This window comes from Ctenocephalides felis, unplaced genomic scaffold, assembly GCF_003426905.1.
Source record: "Ctenocephalides felis isolate EL2017-DRISC unplaced genomic scaffold, ASM342690v1 CF-g0.4_SCAFFOLD_03573, whole genome shotgun sequence".
Taxonomy (NCBI): Eukaryota; Metazoa; Arthropoda; class Insecta; order Siphonaptera; family Pulicidae; genus Ctenocephalides; species Ctenocephalides felis.
In genome coordinates, this window is record NW_020539727.1 from 15,392,499 (window position 1) to 15,415,469 (window position 22,971).

Below are 22,971 nucleotides of genomic sequence, written 5' to 3' on the forward strand. Positions count from 1 at the left end.
CTTGGCTCAAATTATAATTGGACTTTACCAAAATTGTGACAAAAATTTTGAGTTGGTGCATGCAACCGTTTTCGAGATATTTGAAATGTCTCATTTTAAATGTCTAAAACTCAATTTGAATTGATTAGGTCATTTATTGCATCTATCGGGAAGATTTTGATACTTGCCTTTAGGCAAAATGCCACATTCAACTAGTTAATTATTCGTTTGTCTTTATCTAGGAATCCTTATGCTCCTGCGATGGCTGGTGGCCATCACCAACATATGGATGAAGATGAAGGTGTGATGGATTGTTCGAATACTACGGGTGGATTTGTTAGTTCCAGTTCGTTAAGTTCAAGTGATTCTGAGGCCGTTCTTACTAATGAAAGTGACAGAGAAGGTAAATATAATCTTATTTTTACTTGTATTAAAGACATTTTTGACAAAATTCCTAAACCCATTTTTAAACATTCAAAAACTGTATCAAATATCAGTTGGGAATCATGTTGATCAATTTTTTATATAGATCGGCCGGACAATTTCTTGGTAATTGTTGAATTTTTTTCAACTTCCCGTAGGGTAAGTTATTGTAATGGGCTGAAAATCGAAATTCAAAATTTTTACATTTCTCGACGTTTTGAAGGTTTCTGAACGTTTTGGCATACCTCAGAAAAAATGGATGTGTGTGTGTGTGTGTGTGTGTATGTATGGATGGATACAAATTTCCAGTCACGTTTTCGGGCGCACGGTTCAACCGATTTGAATGGTTCAAAAAATACTCGATTCCTATTGATAGGGAAAAGAGCTGATTAGTTTTTGGCGAAGACAGGTCAAGCCGTTTCGGAGATACGGAGCAAAGAGTGCAGAAAATAGAAATCGATTTTTTGAGAGAACGGAGTATCCGATTGGAATGATCTAAAAAACATTCAATTTGTAATGATTGGGAGAAGTGTTGATTAGTTTTTGGCAAAGGCAGTCCCAGCCATTTCGAAGATACGGAGCTAAATATGTAAAAATGGCAGTTTTTGAGAGAACTAAGCGTCCGATTTAAATGATTCAAAGAACTTTCTGCTTGTCTTAACAATATAATTGATTTTGGAAAAAAAAATTGTACAATTTTTTTTTTGTGTATCGAAAATAATTCAGATTTTATTTTTATTCTGACTAAAGTTCTAATATAACTTAAACAAATTATTTTAAATTTGCATTTCAGTTTATATAATTCTTATAAATATTAGACAATGTTACAAAATTAATAATAATCTATTTGAAAACATTCAGTATTCCTCGAACATTTCGTTACGATACGGGAAGTTCCAGCAATTTGCCTTAAGGCACGATGCCATACACACCACTAGTTTATAGTTTTGGTTTTAACAGACATCATAACTATCACAATTAAAGATATTTTAAATTTGCTTTAATTTGGAAATCAAACTTGATTAATTTTTTTAGTGAAAGGAAAAACTTTATCTTGGAAATAAACAGTTTAAAGTTTTGAACAGCTAAATGTCAATTTTTATTGATGCGAGATTAAGGCAAAAAACCGCTTACATACACCTACTTAAATTGATTTTGATAGTTTTCTAAAATATTTAATTTTATTTTAATAGGTGATGATGAGCTGACAGATTTTCCTGGAAATGAAACGATGGCATCTATACAGCAGCATCAAGTACGCACAAACTCAGGACATGAGAAGCAGCACAGGACAAAATTATTATTAGTGAGTTTAAGAAAATCATTAATATTTATTTTTATTATTTTTAACCACCAGAAACTTATGAAAAACTCGGTTGCACATTTTATGGTAGTCACACTTATTTTGTTCAAAAAGTTACTTTAGGTATTGTAACTATTATATATTATAAACTATTATATATTATAAAGTCACATTTATTTTATTCAAAAACTTACTATAGGTATAGTAACTATACTCGGTTTTAGTTGCACTCATAGCTTTTGTGCTATTTGTAGGTTAGTTTTCAGCCAATGGCAGTATCAAAAATTCAAATAAACATTCGTATAAATGTCATAGGTAAAGCCTATAACAATTTTATTAACTACCAATACATTGAGCGCCAATATGAAGAAAACATGATAAAATAAATTCACCGAGAATACTAAATCTTCAACATACTCTTATCGGAAACATGTGATAACATAACATAGGTCTGTTATCTTTGATTTATTATTTTCTTATAGAGTGGTATGCACAACCAACACATTCAACTAGGACAAATATTACCATCGGCACAAGTATCATCGCCAGTACATGTTACATCACCCGTTAGAACTGCTCTGGTTGCAACTTGTCCCATGGACGACGACATCATGTGGGGGGCAGGAGCTGGTGCCGGCAGTTGTTCAGGGGGCGACGGAAGTTTGGGGGACGTCAGTTCTGATCCAGTAAGTGATAAAGGATAAAGAATAGAGGATTTTTATTATTGTACATGAGATAAAGAATTGGATAAAAATGAGTTTATTTTTGGTAGGTTTCTGGTTTGGATGTTCGTGAAATAAGAGCCGGCTGTAGGCGGATTAGAGAAGAAAGGCCGGGGTTTACAGTGTTGACATCAGCTAATGAACTATTATCAAGGTAAGTAGATATAGAGATGGGCTTATCATATCCGAAGCCGGATCGGTTAGGATTTGACTCCGCTTCAGAGAGGAGTTAAATCCACTTGACAACTTTGTAACATAATACTTGACACAAATGTGTTCTCTAGTGTCTAGTGTTAACATATCCAAGTATTTATTAAGACTTTGAAAATAGTTTACAAATAGTTCAAACATTTTTGTTCATTGTATCAATTGCTATTTTATGCAATTGTTATAATAAAATGAACTGAACGAATTTTAACATTGTTTTATCTTTTATAGATTTTTGCAAGACCGGCACCAGACTGAATTACGTCTTGGAGCCCTGGACGCTGCAGAGATTGAAAAACTTCGGTCACTTGCAGCCATGTACTCGCTGGACATGACTACGACACCAGAGAGGACAATACTAACAAAGACTAGGTAAATAATATATTTCATTTATAAATATTACGTTTTAAGTACGATCATATCTTGGTACGAAAGAGTTCAATTTATTAACTTCCCGAAGGCGAAGTTTATGTTTTCACCAATAAATCCGATTCGCTAGTTTTATGTTTTCTCGACGTTTCAAGCAGTTCTGAATCGAATGAGACCATCATGGAAAAAGTATGTATGTGTGTGTGTGTATGTGAACAGATTTTTTTGCCGTAAATCGACGTTTTCTCAAAAACGACTGAACCGATTTCAAAACCTTAAAAGCCATTTGATTTATCTCGATGAGGACTATCGTTTGTCAGTTTTGTGCGAGAATCGGCCGAGCCGTTTCTTTGTAATTGGAAAAAGAGTGTTAAACTTTCCATCTACATTTAAGCTCATACTACCGAACCGATTTTAAAAAATCAAAAATTGTTCGAAAGATATTAGTTGGGAATAATACTGATTAGCTTTAGGTGAAAATCTACCGAGCCGTTTTCTTGTAATTAACTGTTGAAAAAAAAATGTTAAGCCGATTTTTATGGAACTTTTTTTTGCGATATATATCATGGTCTTATAGAACTTACTGAAATATTACGGCCTTACGACAAATAGTTCAATTTTAAAAATTCATCAAAGTTTGAGAAAATGAGTAGTTTTTTTTGTTATTTGTTAAAATTAAAATTAGACGATTTACTTGGTATAACGATAGAGTACTTGGTCTTAATGAACATACTAAACCGTTAAAGTCCTACGGAAACTGGTTCAATTACAAAAATTATTGACTTTTGAAAATTTGCTTCTAGAAAATACTCCGAGTTAACATGTTTGTTTGTTTTCACTCATAAATTAATTGATTTTTTATTGATTAAGTCGTTTATTTACACATATCAGGAAGTTCAAGTAACTTGTCTCAAGGCTAAATACCAATACCAACTAGTTTATTGTAGATTTGGTTAAGATTTATTTTTTAGATTAAGTTACATTTCTATTCTGGACCTAATGTATTTTTATTGTAACAGTAACACCATGCAAGCCGTGAAGGTGGAGCAGACCAACTTGTCTCAAAGGTTGTTAACAGATTTCAAACGAAGATGTTACTCGAGTCCTGGACACAAGCATAACCAGCCAGATTCTGATAACAACTGAACTTTCTGATATAAATATTAGGTGAGGAAAGAATTTGAATTATTTATTATTTATATATCATCATTAACTTCCCGTAGGGCAAGTTATAGTAATCGCAAAAAAATCGAAAATGAAGATTTTTATATATCTTTACGTTTCAGAGGTTTCTGAATATTTTGGCATACCTTAGAAAACATGGATGTATGTGTGTGTGTGTATGTGTATGTGTGCGAATACAAATTTTTGTCGACGATTTCGGGAACACCGATAAACCGATTTGAATAATTCAAAAAACATTCGATTCGTATTGATAAGGAGACGTTCTGATCAGTTTTTATCGAAGGCAGATCTAGCCGTTTCGAAGATACGGGGCAAAAAGTGCCAAAAACGGTAACTCAGTTTTTAAGAGAACGGAGCGTCCGATTTTAATAATTCAAAAAACATTTTACTTGTATTGACAAGATGAAGAACTGTTTAAATTTTTGGGAAGGCAGGTCCAGCGGTTATGGACTCTCAAAAAAAAAAGTTAAAAAGATGTCATTTGGCGGTGAACAATGTTTATTGGACTTATGCACACCAAATTATCAGATATTTTATAGAGATTTTAATAATGTGTACACATTCTGTGTAAATTTTTTTGGGTTCCGTACCAAGATTTTTAATTACGGTACGGGAAGTTCCTGCAATTTGCCTTAAGGCACGATGCCTTGCACCCCACTAGTTTATTTTAACAGCGATCAGAACTTAAGGTGGAAGTCTGCTTTAGAGGCTTAAAAAAACGATTTTTTTTTTGCAAAAATGTGTTCCAAAACTAGCCAAGAATATATCCCTAAAATTTAAGAAACAAATTCAAATTATTTTTGGAATTACAGAAGAAATAGTGAGCAATAGTTTTAATTTTTTAGATTCCTAATTCCTTCCTAATTAGCGGGAAAGATATCAAAAATAAAACTGAACGTCCTATCGAAACGAGATAGAATTCATTGTATTCAGGATAAAATTCTATCCTAGTTGAACCTCAAAAGAAACCTACTTTTTATTAAAATTAACCTACTTTTTATTAAGCAACCAAAAGTGAAATTTTGTATGAAAAAACATTATTAACTTCCCGTAGGGTAAGTTATTGTAATGGGCCGAAAATCGGAATTGAAAATTTTTACATTTCTCGACGTTTTGAAGTTTCTGAACGTTTTGGCATACCTCAGAAAAAATGAATGTGTGTGTGTGTGTGTGTGTATGTATGTGTGGATACAAATTTCCAGTCACATTTCCGGGCGCACGGATCAACCGATTTGAATGGTTCAAAAAACATTCGATTCCTATTGATAGGGAAAAGAGCTGATTAGTTTTTGGCAAAGGCAGGTCCAGCCGTTTCGGAGATACGGAGCAACGAGTGCAGAAAATAGAAATCGACTTTTTGAGAGAACGGAATATCCGATTTGAATGATCTGAAAAACATTCAATTAGTAATGATTGAGAGAAGCGTCTATTAGTTTTTGGCAAAGGCAGGCCCAGCCATTTCAAAGATACGGAGCTAAATATGTAAGAAATGGCAGTTTTTGAGAGAACTAAGCGTCCAATTTAAATGATTCAAAGAACTTTCTGCTTGTCTTAACAAAATAATTGATTTCGGAAAAAAAATTGTATAGTTTTTTTTTTTTTAGTTTTTCTTGTATATCGAAAATAATTCAGATTTTATTTTTAATTCTGACTAAAGTTCTAATATAACTTAACAAATAATTTTAAATTTGCAATTCAGCTTATATAATACTTATAAATATTCGACAATGTTACAATATTAATAATAATCTATTCAAAAACATTCAGTACTCCTCGAACATTTTGTTACGGTACGGGAAGTTCCAGCAATTTGCCTTAAGGCACGATGCCACCCACCCCACTAGTTTGTTTCCAAGTTTGGTGAATTAATTTTTCTGGATTTTTTAGGTTCAACTAGAATCTATACCATTGAAATTATATATTTGTTTTGATTTTTTTTTTGTTTCGGATGGAATTTGTGACCTACGGAAAGTTAATAAAAAAGTAGGTCACTTGAAATTGCCAAAGTTGACCCATGGGTCACAAATTGCCTACCATTGCTTTTTTACAATTACACCCAGGCCTCGCTATACGGCCGCTCTTTATACGGCCTTTCGCTATAACGGCCCTCTTTAATTAAGGAACGTTTTCGATATACGGCCTAAAATGTTTTGCTATAACGGCTTTTTTAAATTCGCGTAGGGCAAGTTACAGTAATCGCAAAAAAATCGAAAATGAAAATTTTTATATATCTTTACGTTTCAAAGGTTCAAACGTTTTGGAAAAACTATAATATCAAGGATGCTGTTGAGAACATTAGTGAATCCTGGAAGGAATTGAAATCGACAACAATGAATCATGTTTGGAAAAGAAATATGGCCAGAATGTATAAAAACTACCGATGCAGAAGTTAATTTCCTTCCTGAAGTTAGACAAAACATTTTGGATTTAGCACATGATCTCGGTTTTGAAGATTTAAACGAATCTGATGTGCTGGATCTACTTGCAGCTAATCAGTTGCAAGCAGAGCCGGCAATTGATGAAGATACAGAACGTGTTGTCCAAATCCAAACAGCTAACATCAAAAATCATGTCGAGCGCTTTTTCATATTTTGAACAAGGAATAACATCTTCCTTGAAAACGATCCTGACGTCGAACGTACCGCTAATGTCTCTCGAGGAATTAACTCAGCCATTAGCTGTTATAAATCACAAATCAATCACATCATCTAAATTTTTCAAACCACCAGCGCAAAATGATGGTGACAGTGGTCTGTATTTAAAAATTATGGAATGTTTTTGAAGTTTTTTATTTTATGTAAAATTTATGTTTTTGTTAAATATGTTTATAATTTAAACAAAATAAAAAAATAAAATGCATTTTGAATGATAAACCATATTATATATTTATTAAATTTGGAACCGATCCCATTGAATTTGTATGAATACGTATTAGAATAATTGATTCGTTATACGGCTTTTCGCTTTACGGCCAAGTTTTGCGGAACGTATCTAGGCCGTAAAGCGAGGCCCCAGTGTATTCAATTTATTAATTACTAATATCTATTTATTTATTATTTTTCAGAATTGATCTCTTTGACTGAAGAAGACTCTTCACACTGGTCTCATTTATAAAACGGAGTTTTGAAATTGCGGTTGTTCGTATATAAAATTATTATTATAATTATATATATATATATATATATATATATATATATATATACCTATATATGTATAAGCTGTTTATAATGCAGCTTGAGATTTTTTTTTGTACATACCAGATAGAATTTATTAATAATTCTTTACTAATGATAATAAGTTAGTGTGCATTTTAACAATCAAGCGTCTTTGAATGTTTATACACATGTTTATATGAAGAAGTAGATTGTTTTTAAATCTATATCAATTTTTGAATAAAAAATAATGAATGAGGTGAAACTTTGTAAAGCGGACTTAAATACAAAAATAGGTAGTTATTATTTATTAAATTTTTTATTAAATATTTTAATCGAATAGAGAAGTACACCTAAGTCTGTTTTTACATGGTAGATTGATTCCAGAAGAAGCCGTGTAAAAAAAAAATGTGTAAAAAAAGGCATTGATCTTATACAAAAATGGGTGATTTGTTCCTAATCTCTAAAACCTATTGAAATTAGTGAAAAACAAGAATTTTTAAGAACAAGAATTCATGTTATTTTATTAAATCAAATATATAATGCTTATTTTCACAAGCATAGTAATTAATGATAAAAAAGATATGCACTCTAATCTTAAAAGTAATATAAATTAAATTTGAATTGTGAATGAAAAGAATAGGTTATTCAATTTTTAAGGTAAAAAATAAAATTCACTTAAATCTAAGCTAGTGTTCGCAAACTATTGATACTATACTATCGATGGTTTCAGACTTTTTTCTTTCATAAATACTTTTTTGTGATATGAACATACTTCGCAAAAATTAAATTTGACAAAAAAAAATTAAGTACATGAAATTTCAAATCGTGCTAAATGGAATAAAATCGTGTAAAAAAATTAAAAATATTCAATTTTCAAACCGTGTTATATCAAAACCGTGTACAAACAGACTTAGGTGTACCCAATTTATAATATTTTCTTAAATTTACGGAATTTTCAGACTATTCCTAAACTTGTCTTTTTCCGCATTAGAAGTTTCACTTCACATCCATAAATTTTTATATAAATGTATTTTCTTTCCGTGGAACTTTAAATTTTAAAAACGCACTTTGTGACTCAAATTAATAATAAGTCGGCAACTATGTTTAATGTGAATGTGTATTTTTTTGTTGGTAATTAATAATTATGTAAATATTTAATGATTCATTATTCATTTTAATTTGTATTTGTATAGATACATATCTTTATATTTATATGCTAACGATTGTATATAGTTTGTGTATTCATTATATAATATTATTCTAAAAAATTAAATAAATGTATGTCTTTATCCATGAAAAATAAACATTATGATCGAAGTGTTCAAGTTTTATTTTTAATTCTAACTAATTAACAATTAGTTATCCTAAGACTAGACTATATATATATATATATATATATATATATATATATATATATATATATACATAATAGTCTTAGGATAACTAATTGTTAATTAACACCATTCTTTTCAAACATATTTTAATCAATTTGAATATGATATCAAGTTTACTATTCACGTTTTTTTAAACACATTTTACTTGAATATGAAATCAAGTTTGAACTATGGTTTTTGTCATATAACTCACAAATTTCATATAAAAGTATTCTTTTTAAGTTAGATAAGGAGAAACTAGATAAAATTTACTACAAATTCTTGTAAACACTTATATACACTCCCATATAAAAGTTTTGAATAAAACGACTTTGAATTTATATATATCTAATAGCGTATAAAAGAATCCAATGGGAATCCACTAAGATTCCTATGTTCCTGAGACGATTGCATGCAGCGCCTCTATGTTAAATTGTTCCCAGTTCTTAAAGAACTACGTAGCGATTTGAATTTATATATATACTAGCTGTCCCAGTTCTTATGGGAATCGGATATATAAATGTATATATCGATTTATACATGATTATATATATATATACTAGCTGCCTCAGTTTGTATGGGAATTGGATATATAAATGTATATATCGATTTATACATGATTATATATATACTAGCTGGCCTAGTTTGTATGGGAATTGGATATATAAATGTATATATTGATTTATACATGATTATATATGGCCTAACTGCCTTAGTTTGTATGGGAATTGGATATATAAATGTATATATTGATTTATACATGATTATTTATGGCCTAACTGCCTCAGTTTGTATGGAAATTGGATATATAAATGTATATATTGATTCATACATGATTATATATGGCCTAACTGCCTTAGTTTGTATGGGAATTGGATATATAAATGTATATATTGATTTATACATGATTATATATGGCCTAGCTGCCTCAGTTTGTATGGAAATTGGATATATAAATGTATATATTGATTTATACATGATTATATATGGCCTAACTGCCTCAGTTTGTATGGAAATTGGATATATAAATGTATATATTGATTTATACATGATTATATATGGCCTAACTGCCTCAGTTTGTATGGAAATTGGATATATAAATGTATATATTGATTTATACATGATTATATATATACTAGCTGGCCTAGTTTGTATGGAAACTGAATATATAAATGTATATATTGATTTATACATGATTACATATATATATATATACTAGCTGTCCTAGTTTGTATTAGAATTGGATACATAAATTTATATGCTTTCCCATCATTATTAAATTCGGTGCATGGAATCTTGCTTTAAGACAAATTGCTGGAACTTCTCACCGCAATAAAATATATTAAGTGGAATTTTAAATGTTTTCAAACAGATTATTATAAATTTGGGAGGTATACAAAAAATAGTTTCTAAAAAGACAACACACAAAAAACATCATGCTTTTGACGTATATTATATAACTTACCTTCCTTCCACTTCCGATAGTCCGCAATCACAAGAATGAAGATGCGACGACCAATGAGGCCACTGTAACCACTACACCAAGAACTGATACGACCAATGAGGTTGCGATATACCTGACAGAAATATTACAAAAGCAGTATTTCAAAGCGTGTGCTATATGCACATACTACTCATAATATATAAATAATAGTTATAAACTGTGCTAAAATATCTAAAATGCATTTTCAAATCATGTATTACACTCGTGGACGAGATCGTTAAATCGCCTCGGCTGCAATGGCAATCGTTCTTGTTCTATAGGTTTCGAGTTCGAATCCCCAAGCAAATTTATTAAGTATTTTGTTTTATTTTTTCAATACATTTTAAATAAACATTTAAACTTCTTCCTGTTTTACTTACTTTCTTCTCTACATCTCCCAAAATTATAATAATCCATTTGAAACCATTTAAAATTCCATTTAATACATTTCATTATGGTGAAAATTTCCAGCAATTTGCCTTAAGGCAAAATGACATGCACCGAATTTGGTCTTTATAATGATGCAAAAAGCAATATAGAAATTTATATATTCAATTTCCATACAATCTAAAACAGCTAGTATATTTATAATCATGTATATATCAATATATACATTTATATATCCAATTCTTATACAAACTGGGCCAGCTAGTATATATATAATCATGTATAAATCAATATATACATTTATATATCCAATTCCCATACAAACTGAGACAGCTAGTATATATATAATCATGTATAAATCAATATATACATTTATATATCCAATTCTCATACAATCTGGGACAGCTAGTATATATATATGTGTCGTTGAGAACTGTCAAATGTTTGCCGACGGTGGCGACATCTAACACAGAACCATATGAACCCGGTAGTCACTACGTAGTTCCCGGAGAACTGGGAACAATTTTACATAGAGGCGCTGCATGCAATCGTCTTAAGTACATAAGAATCTTAGTGGATTCGCATTGGATTCTTTTATATGCTATTAGATATATAATTATGGTAACGGTTTTGAAGAAATATCAATATATACATTTATATATCCATTTCTCATACAAACTAAGGTAGTTAGGCCATATATAGTCATGTATAAATCAATATATACATTTATATATCCAATTCCCATACAAACTGAGGCAGCTAGTATATATATAATCATGTATAAATCAATATATACATTTATATATTCAAATCCCATACAAACCGAGGCAGCTAGTATATATATAATCATGTATAAATCAATATATACATTTATATATCCAATTCCCATACAAACAGAGGCAGTTAGGCCATATATAATCATATATAAATCAATATATACATTTATACATCGTTTTATACATTACTGCGTGTTTTACACTTATTGAGAATTAAAGCATGAATAGTAATACATAGATTATTAAAACTGAAATTAGAATATACATTTACAAACATACTTATTTATAATTAGTGCAATCACAGTAGATTGTATTACCTGTGGAAGATGTCTATTAAACAAATATTATTTTAAATAAACATTTAAATGTTATTAAATATTCTCAACTGAAAGAAAAGAACCGTTTATTCACATATAAATATGACAAAACAAACCCAATTTATCAATTCACAAAATTTTATTGTTCTTTAGGCAAAAGCGAGATTACATTAATGTACATATATATATATATATATATATATATATATATATATTATTACTAGCAAATAATATATTTCTTTAAAACTATAATATATAATTTGTCTTATATCAAATAAAAAACTACTGAGAAATAAAAATTTTAACTTAAAAAACAGTAATTTGAACACACTTTTCATGGCTTTGATAATAATAATAAACAAGTAACAGTATCTAACAGAAACAAGCAAAATTTTATAACTAATATTATACAATTTTAAATTATAAATTAAAAATATAAAAATAAAGCTTATTAAACACACACATCCTAAGATAAAATTTTAGAAATAAGAAAGTTATGATTAGATTTGGCTGTCTTATTAATTTAATTACTGTAAATTAAAATTTAAAGCTCAATAATGCACTTATATATTGTAAACAGTTTCAAACAGTCTATAAAAAGATCATTTATAAAAAATACTTGACTTGAATTAATACAAAGTCAATATAAAGATTACCATATATAACTAAACCTAGCCTTTTAAACATTTACACTGTCCTGTTACTTCTAATATTATAAATACTAGATAAGTTATCCTATACATCTGAAGGATCAAATTTTCTTCTTGTTATAATATCACAGTTGATTGTATTATTTGTGCAATTGTAAAATGCATATTAAAATTATATCTTTTCTATCATTTACATTAATAATTTATTACTAAAAATCTACTGTTAATTAATAGTAGAACATGAATGAGTAAAAATTAAAAAAAAAATGTTATTTATGTACACTTGTTTTTAAATTATTGCATAAATTATCGTTATCAAGCACTGTTCAATCACACACATATTCTAAATATAAAATAGAAATAATTAACTTCACGTCAATTTGAACTTAACAAATAATATTATATATATATATATATATATATATATATATATATATATTATAATTTAATTACACTCAATTATGATTTAAATCTCAACAATGCAATTGTGTATTAAATATCACAAATTGTATAAAATTTTGTTTTGAACAGCTTCTAACAGTTCATAAGAGATTCTTTTTCTTACACACTTCTTCTCGAAGTGTAACATTTTAATATTTATATGCAACACAGAAAGGGTGCTCCGGGGTCTGTGTGAAACTGAGAGACATCACAAAAGTCTGCATTGAAAGTGGTCTACTATAAGGTTCTAAACTCAGAAGATACTCCGGAGTCAGGATTGTCTATTGCCATGGATTCTTGTCTTAAAGCTTTCTATAACAAAAAGAAATTGAGTTTTAATAATAAATTAATTTTAGTATTACTCTGATAAATATAATGAAAAAACAATATGATGAGATAACAATATAATGAAGAATAACTATATATGATAGAAAAGGTATAATTGTACGATGCAATATATCATTAGATGCAAAATATGCAATATTGATCAAAATTTTAAAATAGTCATATAAATTATACCTTTGAGATCCATGTAAGTGTTTGGCATCAACTAATCTTCTTTTTCTGATACTAAGTCTAATTTTATCTTCCTATATATGTGCTTTATCTCATTTAGTGACTTCATCCGTAGTTTTTCTTTCCAAAGAATCATTTCAATATCTTTTCAGTCCTAATAAGCAAAATAGAAGTTAACAAAATCATAACTTTTAGTGGCATTTATTTACTTAAAATTATTTAGAACAAGTGGACACATTTATTTGAGCTTATTGTATGGGAGTTGGATATATAAATGTATATATCAATTTATACATGATTATATATGGCCTAATTGCCTTAGTTTGTATGGGAACTGGATATATAAATGTATATATCCATTTATACATGATTATATACGGCCTGACTGCCTTAGTTTGTATGTGAATTGGGTATATAAATGTATATATTGTTTTATACATAATTATATATGGCCTAACTGCCTTAGTTTGTATGGGAATTGGATATATAAATGTATATATCGAGTTATACATGATTATATATAGCCTAGCTGCCTTAGTTTGTATGGGAATTGGATATATAAATGTATATATTGATTTATACATGATTATATATGGCCTAACCGCCTTAGTTTGTATGTGAATTGGATATATAAATGTATATATTGATATATACATGATTATATATGGCCTAACCGCCTTAGTTTGTATGGGAATTGGATATATAAATAAATCTATATATTTATATTCAAACGATTGTATATAGTTTGTGTACTCATCATATTATATTATTCTGAAAAATTGAATGTTAATGAAAAAGTAAACAATGTGATCGAAATGTTCTCAAGTTTTATTTTTAATGCTTATCAATAAATACTTAACTAAGCAACACTTATAATAAAAATATTATAAATAACTAATGCTATGTAGAAATAATTTTTTTATATGACATTTGATTTTATAGTATCATTGATAAAAATTATTTGATAAACGATAAACGATAAATTTAAAAAAAAGGTATGGAAAGTGGTACTTTTTTCAAATTTCTACGCATAGTTAAAACTTTCAGAAAAATTTCTTTATCGACTTCTGTAGAGTATATACTAGCCTCATCCTCAAATTTCAATCATATTACTATTTTTTAAAAATTGGAGAAACTCAAAAAAAAAAGGTAAGAAAATTGGTCCTTTTCTTTCAAGTTTAAATATTCAGAGAATCTTCTTTATAGACTTCTCTCGAGTATATACTACTGTCATCTCCATCAAATTTCAATCATATTACTATTTTTAAAAAATTGGAGACACCCAAAAAAAGGTGTCTCCAATTTTGGTGCCGAAGAAAAGTGACCCCTTTTCATGTGACAATAAAAGTTGACCAGTGAAATCTAGTTAGATCTAATTTAACTTAAACATAAGTCTATCAATATAATGTCTTTATGAATCTTACAACTATTTATACATTAAATTATTTAATTTAAATGCGACTTTTATCCTAATATGGAATTAAATATCTTTTTTACTATTTTTTTTCTAAATTATGTGATGGAAGACTAAGGTGATTTCTATATACAAAATAAATCGATAAATCATTCTCTCAACTAGGGAATGCAATAACGAAACAGATAATGAAACAGATGTCTCTTTAAGTCGTTCTATTGTATAAACAAGTGTCAAAATATTATCACAACACAAACTGGATATATGTATATATATATATATATATATATATATATATATATATATATATATATATATTCTTATTATCATATGATATTAAGTTGAAGACAATTTTGTTCATTTGGTTTTGAAAACACACGTTTTATTGCTCAGTAGTTGTGTGTATATTTGTACAAGTTGTATTTTTCATCTCTAGATTTTTAATTTTAATTTTTCATTTATAAGTAGCTTCCAATTTTGATTATATTTTTTTCTCTTTTTTTATCGGTATTGCATTCCCCACTAACAACTCATACACATCAACAATTCATTCATGAAATCTTATCCAACTAATGACTTAGTATAAATTAATATTTGGTACAAGACAATAAATAAATTAAATTATTTATCTAACTAATAACTTTTCCTAATTCTAAAATTGTGTATAAAAATATAGGATCTCTTAAATAATAATATCAAGTCACGTTTTTGTCTTTTGTTGTCTGGTTAGTACACGTTTGATCTGGTTGTACCGTAGATACTCCTGGATAGAAAAAAAAGAAATATAAAATTTTTGAATATTTTTTTTTGAGCAAAAAGCGCAAAGCAAAATGTATATGCAGATTTTGAAACGATAATGTAAAGCAATAATATAAAGGAATAATGTAAAGCAAAAATATAAAGCGATAATATCTACTAATGATACTAATGATATTTGAAGTTTAACTTCTTTAGGCGCGACTAGAGAGTAAATCTGTGAAAATGCAACGGAAGAGTGCCAATGATTCGTCATTCGCTCTCGACGATATCATCTCTATATGGGTCGATTGTGATTGGTCGTCGCGTCGCGTGAGATTGTATAGTGGAAAAAATAAAACAAATGTAAAAACTGTGCCCTGTAAAAAACGAATGAAATATGTTGTATTATTCGTGGTTACTACATAATTTTAGAAATTATTTTTATAGGCACGACACAAACTACAGCTGCTCAAAGAATGAGACTGTATCGCCAGCGAAATAGTAAAAAAAAAAACAGTCAATGAATGTATGTTAGTTTTAATTACATGACAAGTGAAACAACTGCTCTCGTTCAGCTTACAATTTCATTTTACTGATCCTGAACGTATTTGTTCTAAGTTTACCCCCCAATTCCAAACCTTTCCTTTTTAAAAAACTAAAGTAAATTTATTTAAATGACTAAATCTTCTTATATATAAAAATGGAGCTTGAAATGGCTGAACGGATTTGACCAGTTTTAGTCTTGAGATATTTGTGCTAATCCAGAGGTTGTGAGAAAAAAGAGAAATTGCTTCAAAACTGCGTAGAAACTTTACATTTTCAATTCAATTTTTTTTTGTGTAAACCTAATTTACAATGAAGTAGTGAAGGGCGGCTCATACGTCAAATATCAAATGGTTTGAACAGATTATGTTCAATCAAATTTAATAGAACGTTTTAGATGAATATAATTTAACTGTAGCAAGTAGTTTATTTATACACACAATTATTAAACCTATCGCTAGTGAATAATATAAACTAAACCGTTTTGCCTTAAGGCGAGTTGCATGATCTTCTCCGTTATAAGCAATTAATCAACTTAATCAATAAACAATTAACATATAAGTACACCAAGTTGTTGTAGAGTATTATATGTTAGAAATTATAATAATCATTATTCATATTTCGTACAAATTTACAAATTGTAAGCATAAGTATTATTTGTCATATAAGTAGTTATAGTGAAAAAATCGAACACGCGTTGGATATATATATATATATATATATATATATATATATATATATTTATATACGTGCATGTCCTAAGAGGTGTACATTTATCACGTGATCAATTTTTAGGATTTTTTGGAAAAAAGCATAACCATAAAAGCATTCTTATTTACTAAATGAATAAATGAATAAGCATAAGCGCATGCATAATAAATTATATATAAATAAATAAGCATAAGTGCATGCATAATAAATTATATATAAATAAATATTAACCAGTTAACTGTGACGTGCTCATTAAACTGTCAAGGTAAAATATTGTTGTAAGGTAAAATTTCACTTACAACTATTTAAACAAAAAGTTCGATAAGTACTTGATTTTTTTCTTTTTCCAAAAATTGCAATTTAAATAGCCAAAAATTAGACTTTTATAACCATGACGAATATACTCGTCAATATACAAAATTATGCCATTTCCTCATGACGAGTCTTTCATCAATCACAGTTAACTGATTAAATCAGTGGTTTCCAACCTTTTCGTACCGCAAGACCCGGATTATGAAAAAAATAATGCTTCGCCGCCCCTTAATTTTTTTTTTAAGGATCTAATTTAATAAATAGTCAACTGATATAATTAGACAATATAAAATATTATATAAACATTAGGGTGGTCCTTTATATGGATATTTTCGAATTTCTTTGTTCTCAGAGGCTCACAATGCATTCGTTTGTAAGGGGCTCTAGTTCTTAAGAAATTTAGTAATTTCAATTTGATAGAAATATTGACTTTTTACAATTTTGTAATAGGTTACATTAATTTTTCAAGCAATTCATTGCTAAAAGTTTACTGCTTTTATAGTAAACTTCAATGATTTTTATTATACGAGAATCACATCAAATCTTAAACCATTCATCATTTTTAAATAACTTAATTCGAAATTTAGATTTATATTGACATCTCATTAAAAACTAGGAATTTGTAAAAAAATTGACATGGTTTTCTTTTTGTCATATAATAAGCAGAAAAAATAACACAAAATCGACAAGCATTTATTCATAAACCTTTGATGAAATGTATGTAAGTAAAAAATTCGCTTATTTTAGATGATAATTTTAATCAAGTAAGTAACAGATATGTAAGACATTTTATATTTATTTATATACAAACTTTTATTGCTTATTTATATTAAATTAATAATATAAGTATGTATATAAATAAATATAAATTTTCGCAAAATAACAAAGGGATAATGAGATTTAAATAGCGTAAAAATTAAAATTTATCATCTCAAATGATATAATGATATATAATTTATGATTTAGTATTTTATTGACAATTTAGAGATGCTCATAATCTTCATAATAATAAGAAACTTTATTCAAAATTGTTATATGATGTATTTATTTTTACTTAAATGCCATCTTGTACAGTAGCAAATAAGTTTTACTTCAATCGCGTTTGAACCTTACGCGCACTCTTGTTTTTCATCAATTTCGAAGCATTTGAGCCCCTGGGAGCAAGGCAATTCAAACGCATCCATATTAAGAACGACCTTAAAAAACGCATGCATAAAAATGTTTATTCATTCGGTTTTTCACACCATTTCAAAGTTTTTGGTTGGAAGCAGCTTTGCAACGGAGGGGTCGCGACCCACAGGTTGGAAACCACAGGATTAAATGATCAATTACAAATGAATAAATAAATAAATTGTTTATAATCTCTACCTGTTGGCGGATCCGCAATGGAGACTATTGAGAGGAACGTTCGACTGTGGTTGTAGCTGCAGGCGAGTCGCTCCTTCGATTTCTCTAAAACCAAGCGCAAACACTGTAGCAACCATATTTAACTACAATACTAATATGAAATAAACTATAACCAATTTTAACCAATCAAAATTATACAGCAGAACCTGTTTAAAGACTATCACGCTGGATGGAATTTCTTATGTAAATTTACCACTTTATACCAGTCTCTGCAATTTGAAACCACGAGAAAACTGGTTTTTATTTAAATAGCAATTTTCACAAAAAATCGGATCCAAGTTTTTCTAAAACAATAATTTGCTGAAATTCTTTAACTCAAACAAAAAAATTAACTTATGATTTCGGATAATTGAAAACAATAATTGACTGAAATTATTTACTGTTCTAAATAATTTTTAGTATGTCTTACTTCTATTTAATCAGACCCTTTGCTCATATATAAGGAAAACTGCAAATGCTTTCTGATCATGTTCTATTATAAAAAGCTCGTATCAGAAATTTTACAATAAATAAGTAATACCTGATTTGATTATTCTATTCTATTATTTTGAAACAATAATATTTGGATTACTATTTCATTGATTTTCATCACTCTTCCCACTATGAAGTGCCATGTGTTTCCCCAAATCGTCCGATTGAGTAAATTCCTCATTGCATATTTCACATTTATAAGGATCATCTCTGTTATGAAGCAGCATGTGTTTGTTCAGATTACTCGAATGTGTAAATGTCTTATTACAAATACTGCATTCATAAGGGCGCTCACCACTATGAATGACCATGTGAATTTGCAGACTATTTAATTGTATGAATGACTTATCACATATAGTGCATTTATGCAGTCGCTCACCACTATGAATAAACATATGAGTCTTCAGATTACTTAATTGTATAAATGTCTTATCACATAAACTGCATTCAAAGGGGCGCTCACCACTGTGAATGAGCATGTGATTTTTTACACTACTTGATTGTGTGAATGTTTTATTGCATATTTTGCATCGATATGGACGCAAACCATTGTGGATACGCATGTGCTTTTTCAGATCACTTGATTGCGTGAATGTCTCATTGCATACACTACATTCATGGGGATGTACTCCACTGTGTATCAGCATATGACTTTTCAGATGACTTAATGGTTTGAATGTCTTATGGCATATCTTACATTCATAGGAGCGTGCCCCTTTGTGTAGCAGCATGTGGTTTTTCAGATTACTGGATTGTCTGAATGTCTTATTACAAATAGTGCATTCGTGGGGACGCTCATCACTGTGAATTAGCATGTGACTTTTCAGATTACTTAATTGTACGAATGCTTTATTGCATATAGTGCATTCATGGGGGCGCTTACCACTGTGAATGAGCATGTGATTTTTCAGACTAACTGATTGTGTGAATGACTTATCGCATACATTGCATTCATAGGGACGCTTACTATTATGAGTGAGAATGTGATTTTTCAGACTACTTGCATGTGTGAATGTCTTCTTGCATATGCTGCATTCATGGGGGCGTATACCTTTGTGTATCAGCATGTGTACTTTCATATTACTTGAACTTCTGAATGCTTTATTGCATATACTGCATTTATGGGGACGCTCACCAGTGTGAATGAGCTTGTGATTTTTCAAAGTAAGCAATAGTTTGAAAGACTTATGACAGGTTTCGCATTTGAAGGGGCGTTCTTTACTATAACCAGGCATATGATCAACCATATAATGCTCTTTTAAATGATGTGATTGTGTGTCACATTCATAAGACTCCTGTTTGACTTCTTCTATTGTCACTTCAGAATTCATAAACCCTTCTAAACACGTTTTATCATCTTTAGAACACGATTCAAATTTGACAGGAGGATCAAGAACATCAAAATTCTCCCCATTTTCGCATTTAATGTCTTCTACTGGATAATATTCTGGTGGCTCAATTTTAATTTCCTGATCCATAGACGTAATTGTTTTTTCTGACATTTTTTAATATTATCACTGCTTATACTCACTAAATATTCAAAAACTATTCGTATTTTAAATAATAATCTACTTTAATAAACAATCTTTTAAAATATGACAAATGATATCAAGTAAAATTATATTGATTATTTGACAGTTCGAGCATAGAGTGTTGAAAAGAAAAGACGCGCCACTTTTAAATATCAAAGATTCGTTTTGACAAATGTCTCATCTTTCTATAAACATACTCTATGCTTCAAACGTCAAAGATTAAATTTTAGTTGAAATGAATCATTTTGTAAAAGCTTGTTGATTAAAGTAGATTATTAATTAAAATACGAATAGTTTTTAAATATTTAGTAAGTGCAAGCAGTGAAAATATTCCAAAATGTCAGACGAAACATTTATGTCAGAGAATGATCAGGCAATTATCAAAATTGAACCACCAGAATATTCACCGGAAGACATTAAATGCGAAATTGAAGATGAATTTGACGCTTTTGATGTTACTGTTAAATCTGAATCGTTTACTGAGGATGATGATACGTGTTTAGAAAGATTCATGAATTCCGAGGTGACAATTGAAGATGAAGTCAAACAGGAGTCTTTTGATTGTAATATTTGTAATCAATCATTTGCAGAATCACATCATCTAACAAAGCATATGATCGATCACATGCCTAACCATAGAGAAGTACGTCCTTTTAAATGTGAAAACTGTGAAAAGACTTTCAAACAATCAAAAGTGTTGAAAGCACACTTGCTCATTCACAGTGATAAGCGCTCTCATGAGTGCAGTATATGCAAAAAGACATTCATACAATTGAGGACTCTGAAAAGACACATGCTCATTCACAGTGATAAGTGTCCCAATAAGTGCATTATATGCAAAAAGACGTTCACATATTCAAGTATTCTGAAAACTCACATGCTCGTTCACAGTGGTGAGCGTCCCTATGAATGCAGTATATGCAAGAAGACATTCACACATTCAACTAATCTGAAATCTCACATGCTCATTCACAGTGGTAAGCGCTCTCATGAGTGCAGTATATGCAAGAAGACATTCACACTAATGGGGGCTCTGACAAGACACATGCTCATTCACAGTGGTACACGTCCACATAAATGCAATGAATGCAATAAGGCGTTCATTACTATAACTAGTTTGAAATCTCACATGCTCATTCACAGTGGTGAGCGTCCATATGAATGCAGTATATGCAAGAAGACATTCACACATTCAAGTACTCTGAAATCTCACATGCTCGTTCACAGTGGTGAGCGCCCCTATGAATGCCATATATGCAATAAGAGATTTACACAATTAAGTAGTTTGAAAATGCACGTGCTGATTCACAAAGGATTGCAGCCCCATGAGTGCAGTGTGTGCAAGAAGTCGTTTACACAAGCATCACATTTGAAAAGTCACATGCCTGTTCACAGTGGTGAGCGTCCTTATGAATGCAGTATATGCAAGAAGACATTCACACATTCAAGTACTCTGAAATCTCACATGCTCATTCACAGCGGTGAGCGCCCCCATAAGTGCAATGAATGCAATAAGACTTTCCTACGATTAAGCAATCTGAAAAGTCACATGGTCATTCATAGCGGTGAACGTCCACATAAGTGCAATGTATGCAAGAAGACATTCACAGAATTAAGTAGTCTAAAAAAACATATGCTGATCCATAACAGAGAGCATCCTTATGAATATGAAATATGCAATAAGGAATTTAATCAATCAGGCAATTTAAATAAACACATGGCACTTCATAGTCGGAAGAGTGATGAAAATCAATGAAATCTAAACATATCTGTTGAATTTTAATATTTGGAAACGTGTTATAAAATATTCTTGATTGTAATGGAATGTATAAATAGTATAAAATATACAGTAAAAATTAAATATGTATTTCTTGATAAACAAAGCATTTGTTATTTATTAGTTTATAATTTTTTTCATATTTTAATTTTTATTAGTTAAGTAGATTAAACCACTGGTTTTAGATTCGATATCCACCTCCAACGGCTTGATATCAAGCAATATTGATATACTTAGTGCAAATTTTTCACAAAGATTTCCATTATGGCACTCAGATGTTTCATTTGACTTCATACTTATATTCATGATTCTTATAACTTTTGTGAATAGATTTCTGGCATAGTAATTATATACACACACACACACACACATATATATATATATATATATATATATATATATATATATATATTTAGTAGTTATTTTTGATGTTGAGATATATGAGTAAGTTCTTGTAGGGCGATGCATCGAAGAATAAAAAGCAAAGATTTATAAATTAATTTTTAATTCCAAACGTTTCGACATTATTTGACAGTTCGAGCATAGAGTGTTGAAAAGAAAAGACGTGCTACTTGTTAAATATCAAAGATTTGATTTGATAAATGTCTCATCTTTCTATAAACATACTCTATGCTTCAAACGTCAAAGATTAAATTTTAGTTGAAATGAATCATTTTGTAAAAGCTTGTTGATTAAAGTAGATTATTAATTAAAATACGAATAGTTTTTAAATATTTAGTGAATGCAAGCAGTGAAAATATTCCAAAATGTCAGAAGAAA

The 22,971-nt window shown here is 29.3% G+C and overlaps 2 protein-coding genes across 3 annotated transcripts in view; one reads left to right on the forward strand and one right to left on the reverse strand.

Moving 5' to 3' along the window:
• Positions 1-221: 221 nt before the first annotated feature.
• Positions 222-7,309, forward strand: LOC113389050. The gene is made up of 7 exons (XM_026626099.1): positions 222-382; positions 1,596-1,708; positions 2,188-2,391; positions 2,478-2,581; positions 2,866-3,006; positions 4,023-4,170; positions 7,253-7,309. The coding sequence occupies exons 1-6, from the start codon at positions 241-243 to the stop codon at positions 4,147-4,149; spliced, it is 831 nt and encodes a 276-aa protein (XP_026481884.1). The 5' UTR covers positions 222-240; the 3' UTR covers positions 4,150-4,170; positions 7,253-7,309.
• Positions 7,310-12,944: 5,635 nt separating this feature from the next.
• LOC113389048 (G-protein coupled receptor moody-like) overlaps positions 12,945-22,971 on the reverse strand; it is a 39,173-nt gene continuing 29,146 nt past the window's right edge. The window contains exons 10-12 of one of the 2 annotated variants that reach the window (XR_003368202.1): positions 18,373-18,456; positions 13,290-13,440; positions 12,945-13,082 (exon numbers count right to left, since the gene is read on the reverse strand). Coding sequence is in view for 1 of the 2 variants with exons in the window: in XM_026626097.1 (XP_026481882.1) it covers positions 15,396-15,463; positions 18,373-18,456 (152 nt within the window). In the remaining variant the exon portion in view is untranslated. Of the gene's footprint in view, positions 13,083-13,289; positions 13,441-15,093; positions 15,464-18,372; positions 18,457-22,971 lie in introns of those variants that run through there. The other variant, XM_026626097.1, reaches the window with a different exon arrangement.

Bases quoted from the DNA above. Each gene is read 5' to 3' on its own strand.
- LOC113389050 (XM_026626099.1), top strand. From the start codon at position 241: ATGGCTGGTGGCCATCACCAACATATGGATGAAGATGAAGGTGTGATG. The intron at 2,392-2,477 runs GTAAGTGATAAA...TATTTTTGGTAG, and splicing joins GGGACGTCAGTTCTGATCCA to GTTTCTGGTTTGGATGTTCG. The intron at 3,007-4,022 runs GTAAATAATATA...TTATTGTAACAG, and splicing joins ACAATACTAACAAAGACTAG to TAACACCATGCAAGCCGTGA.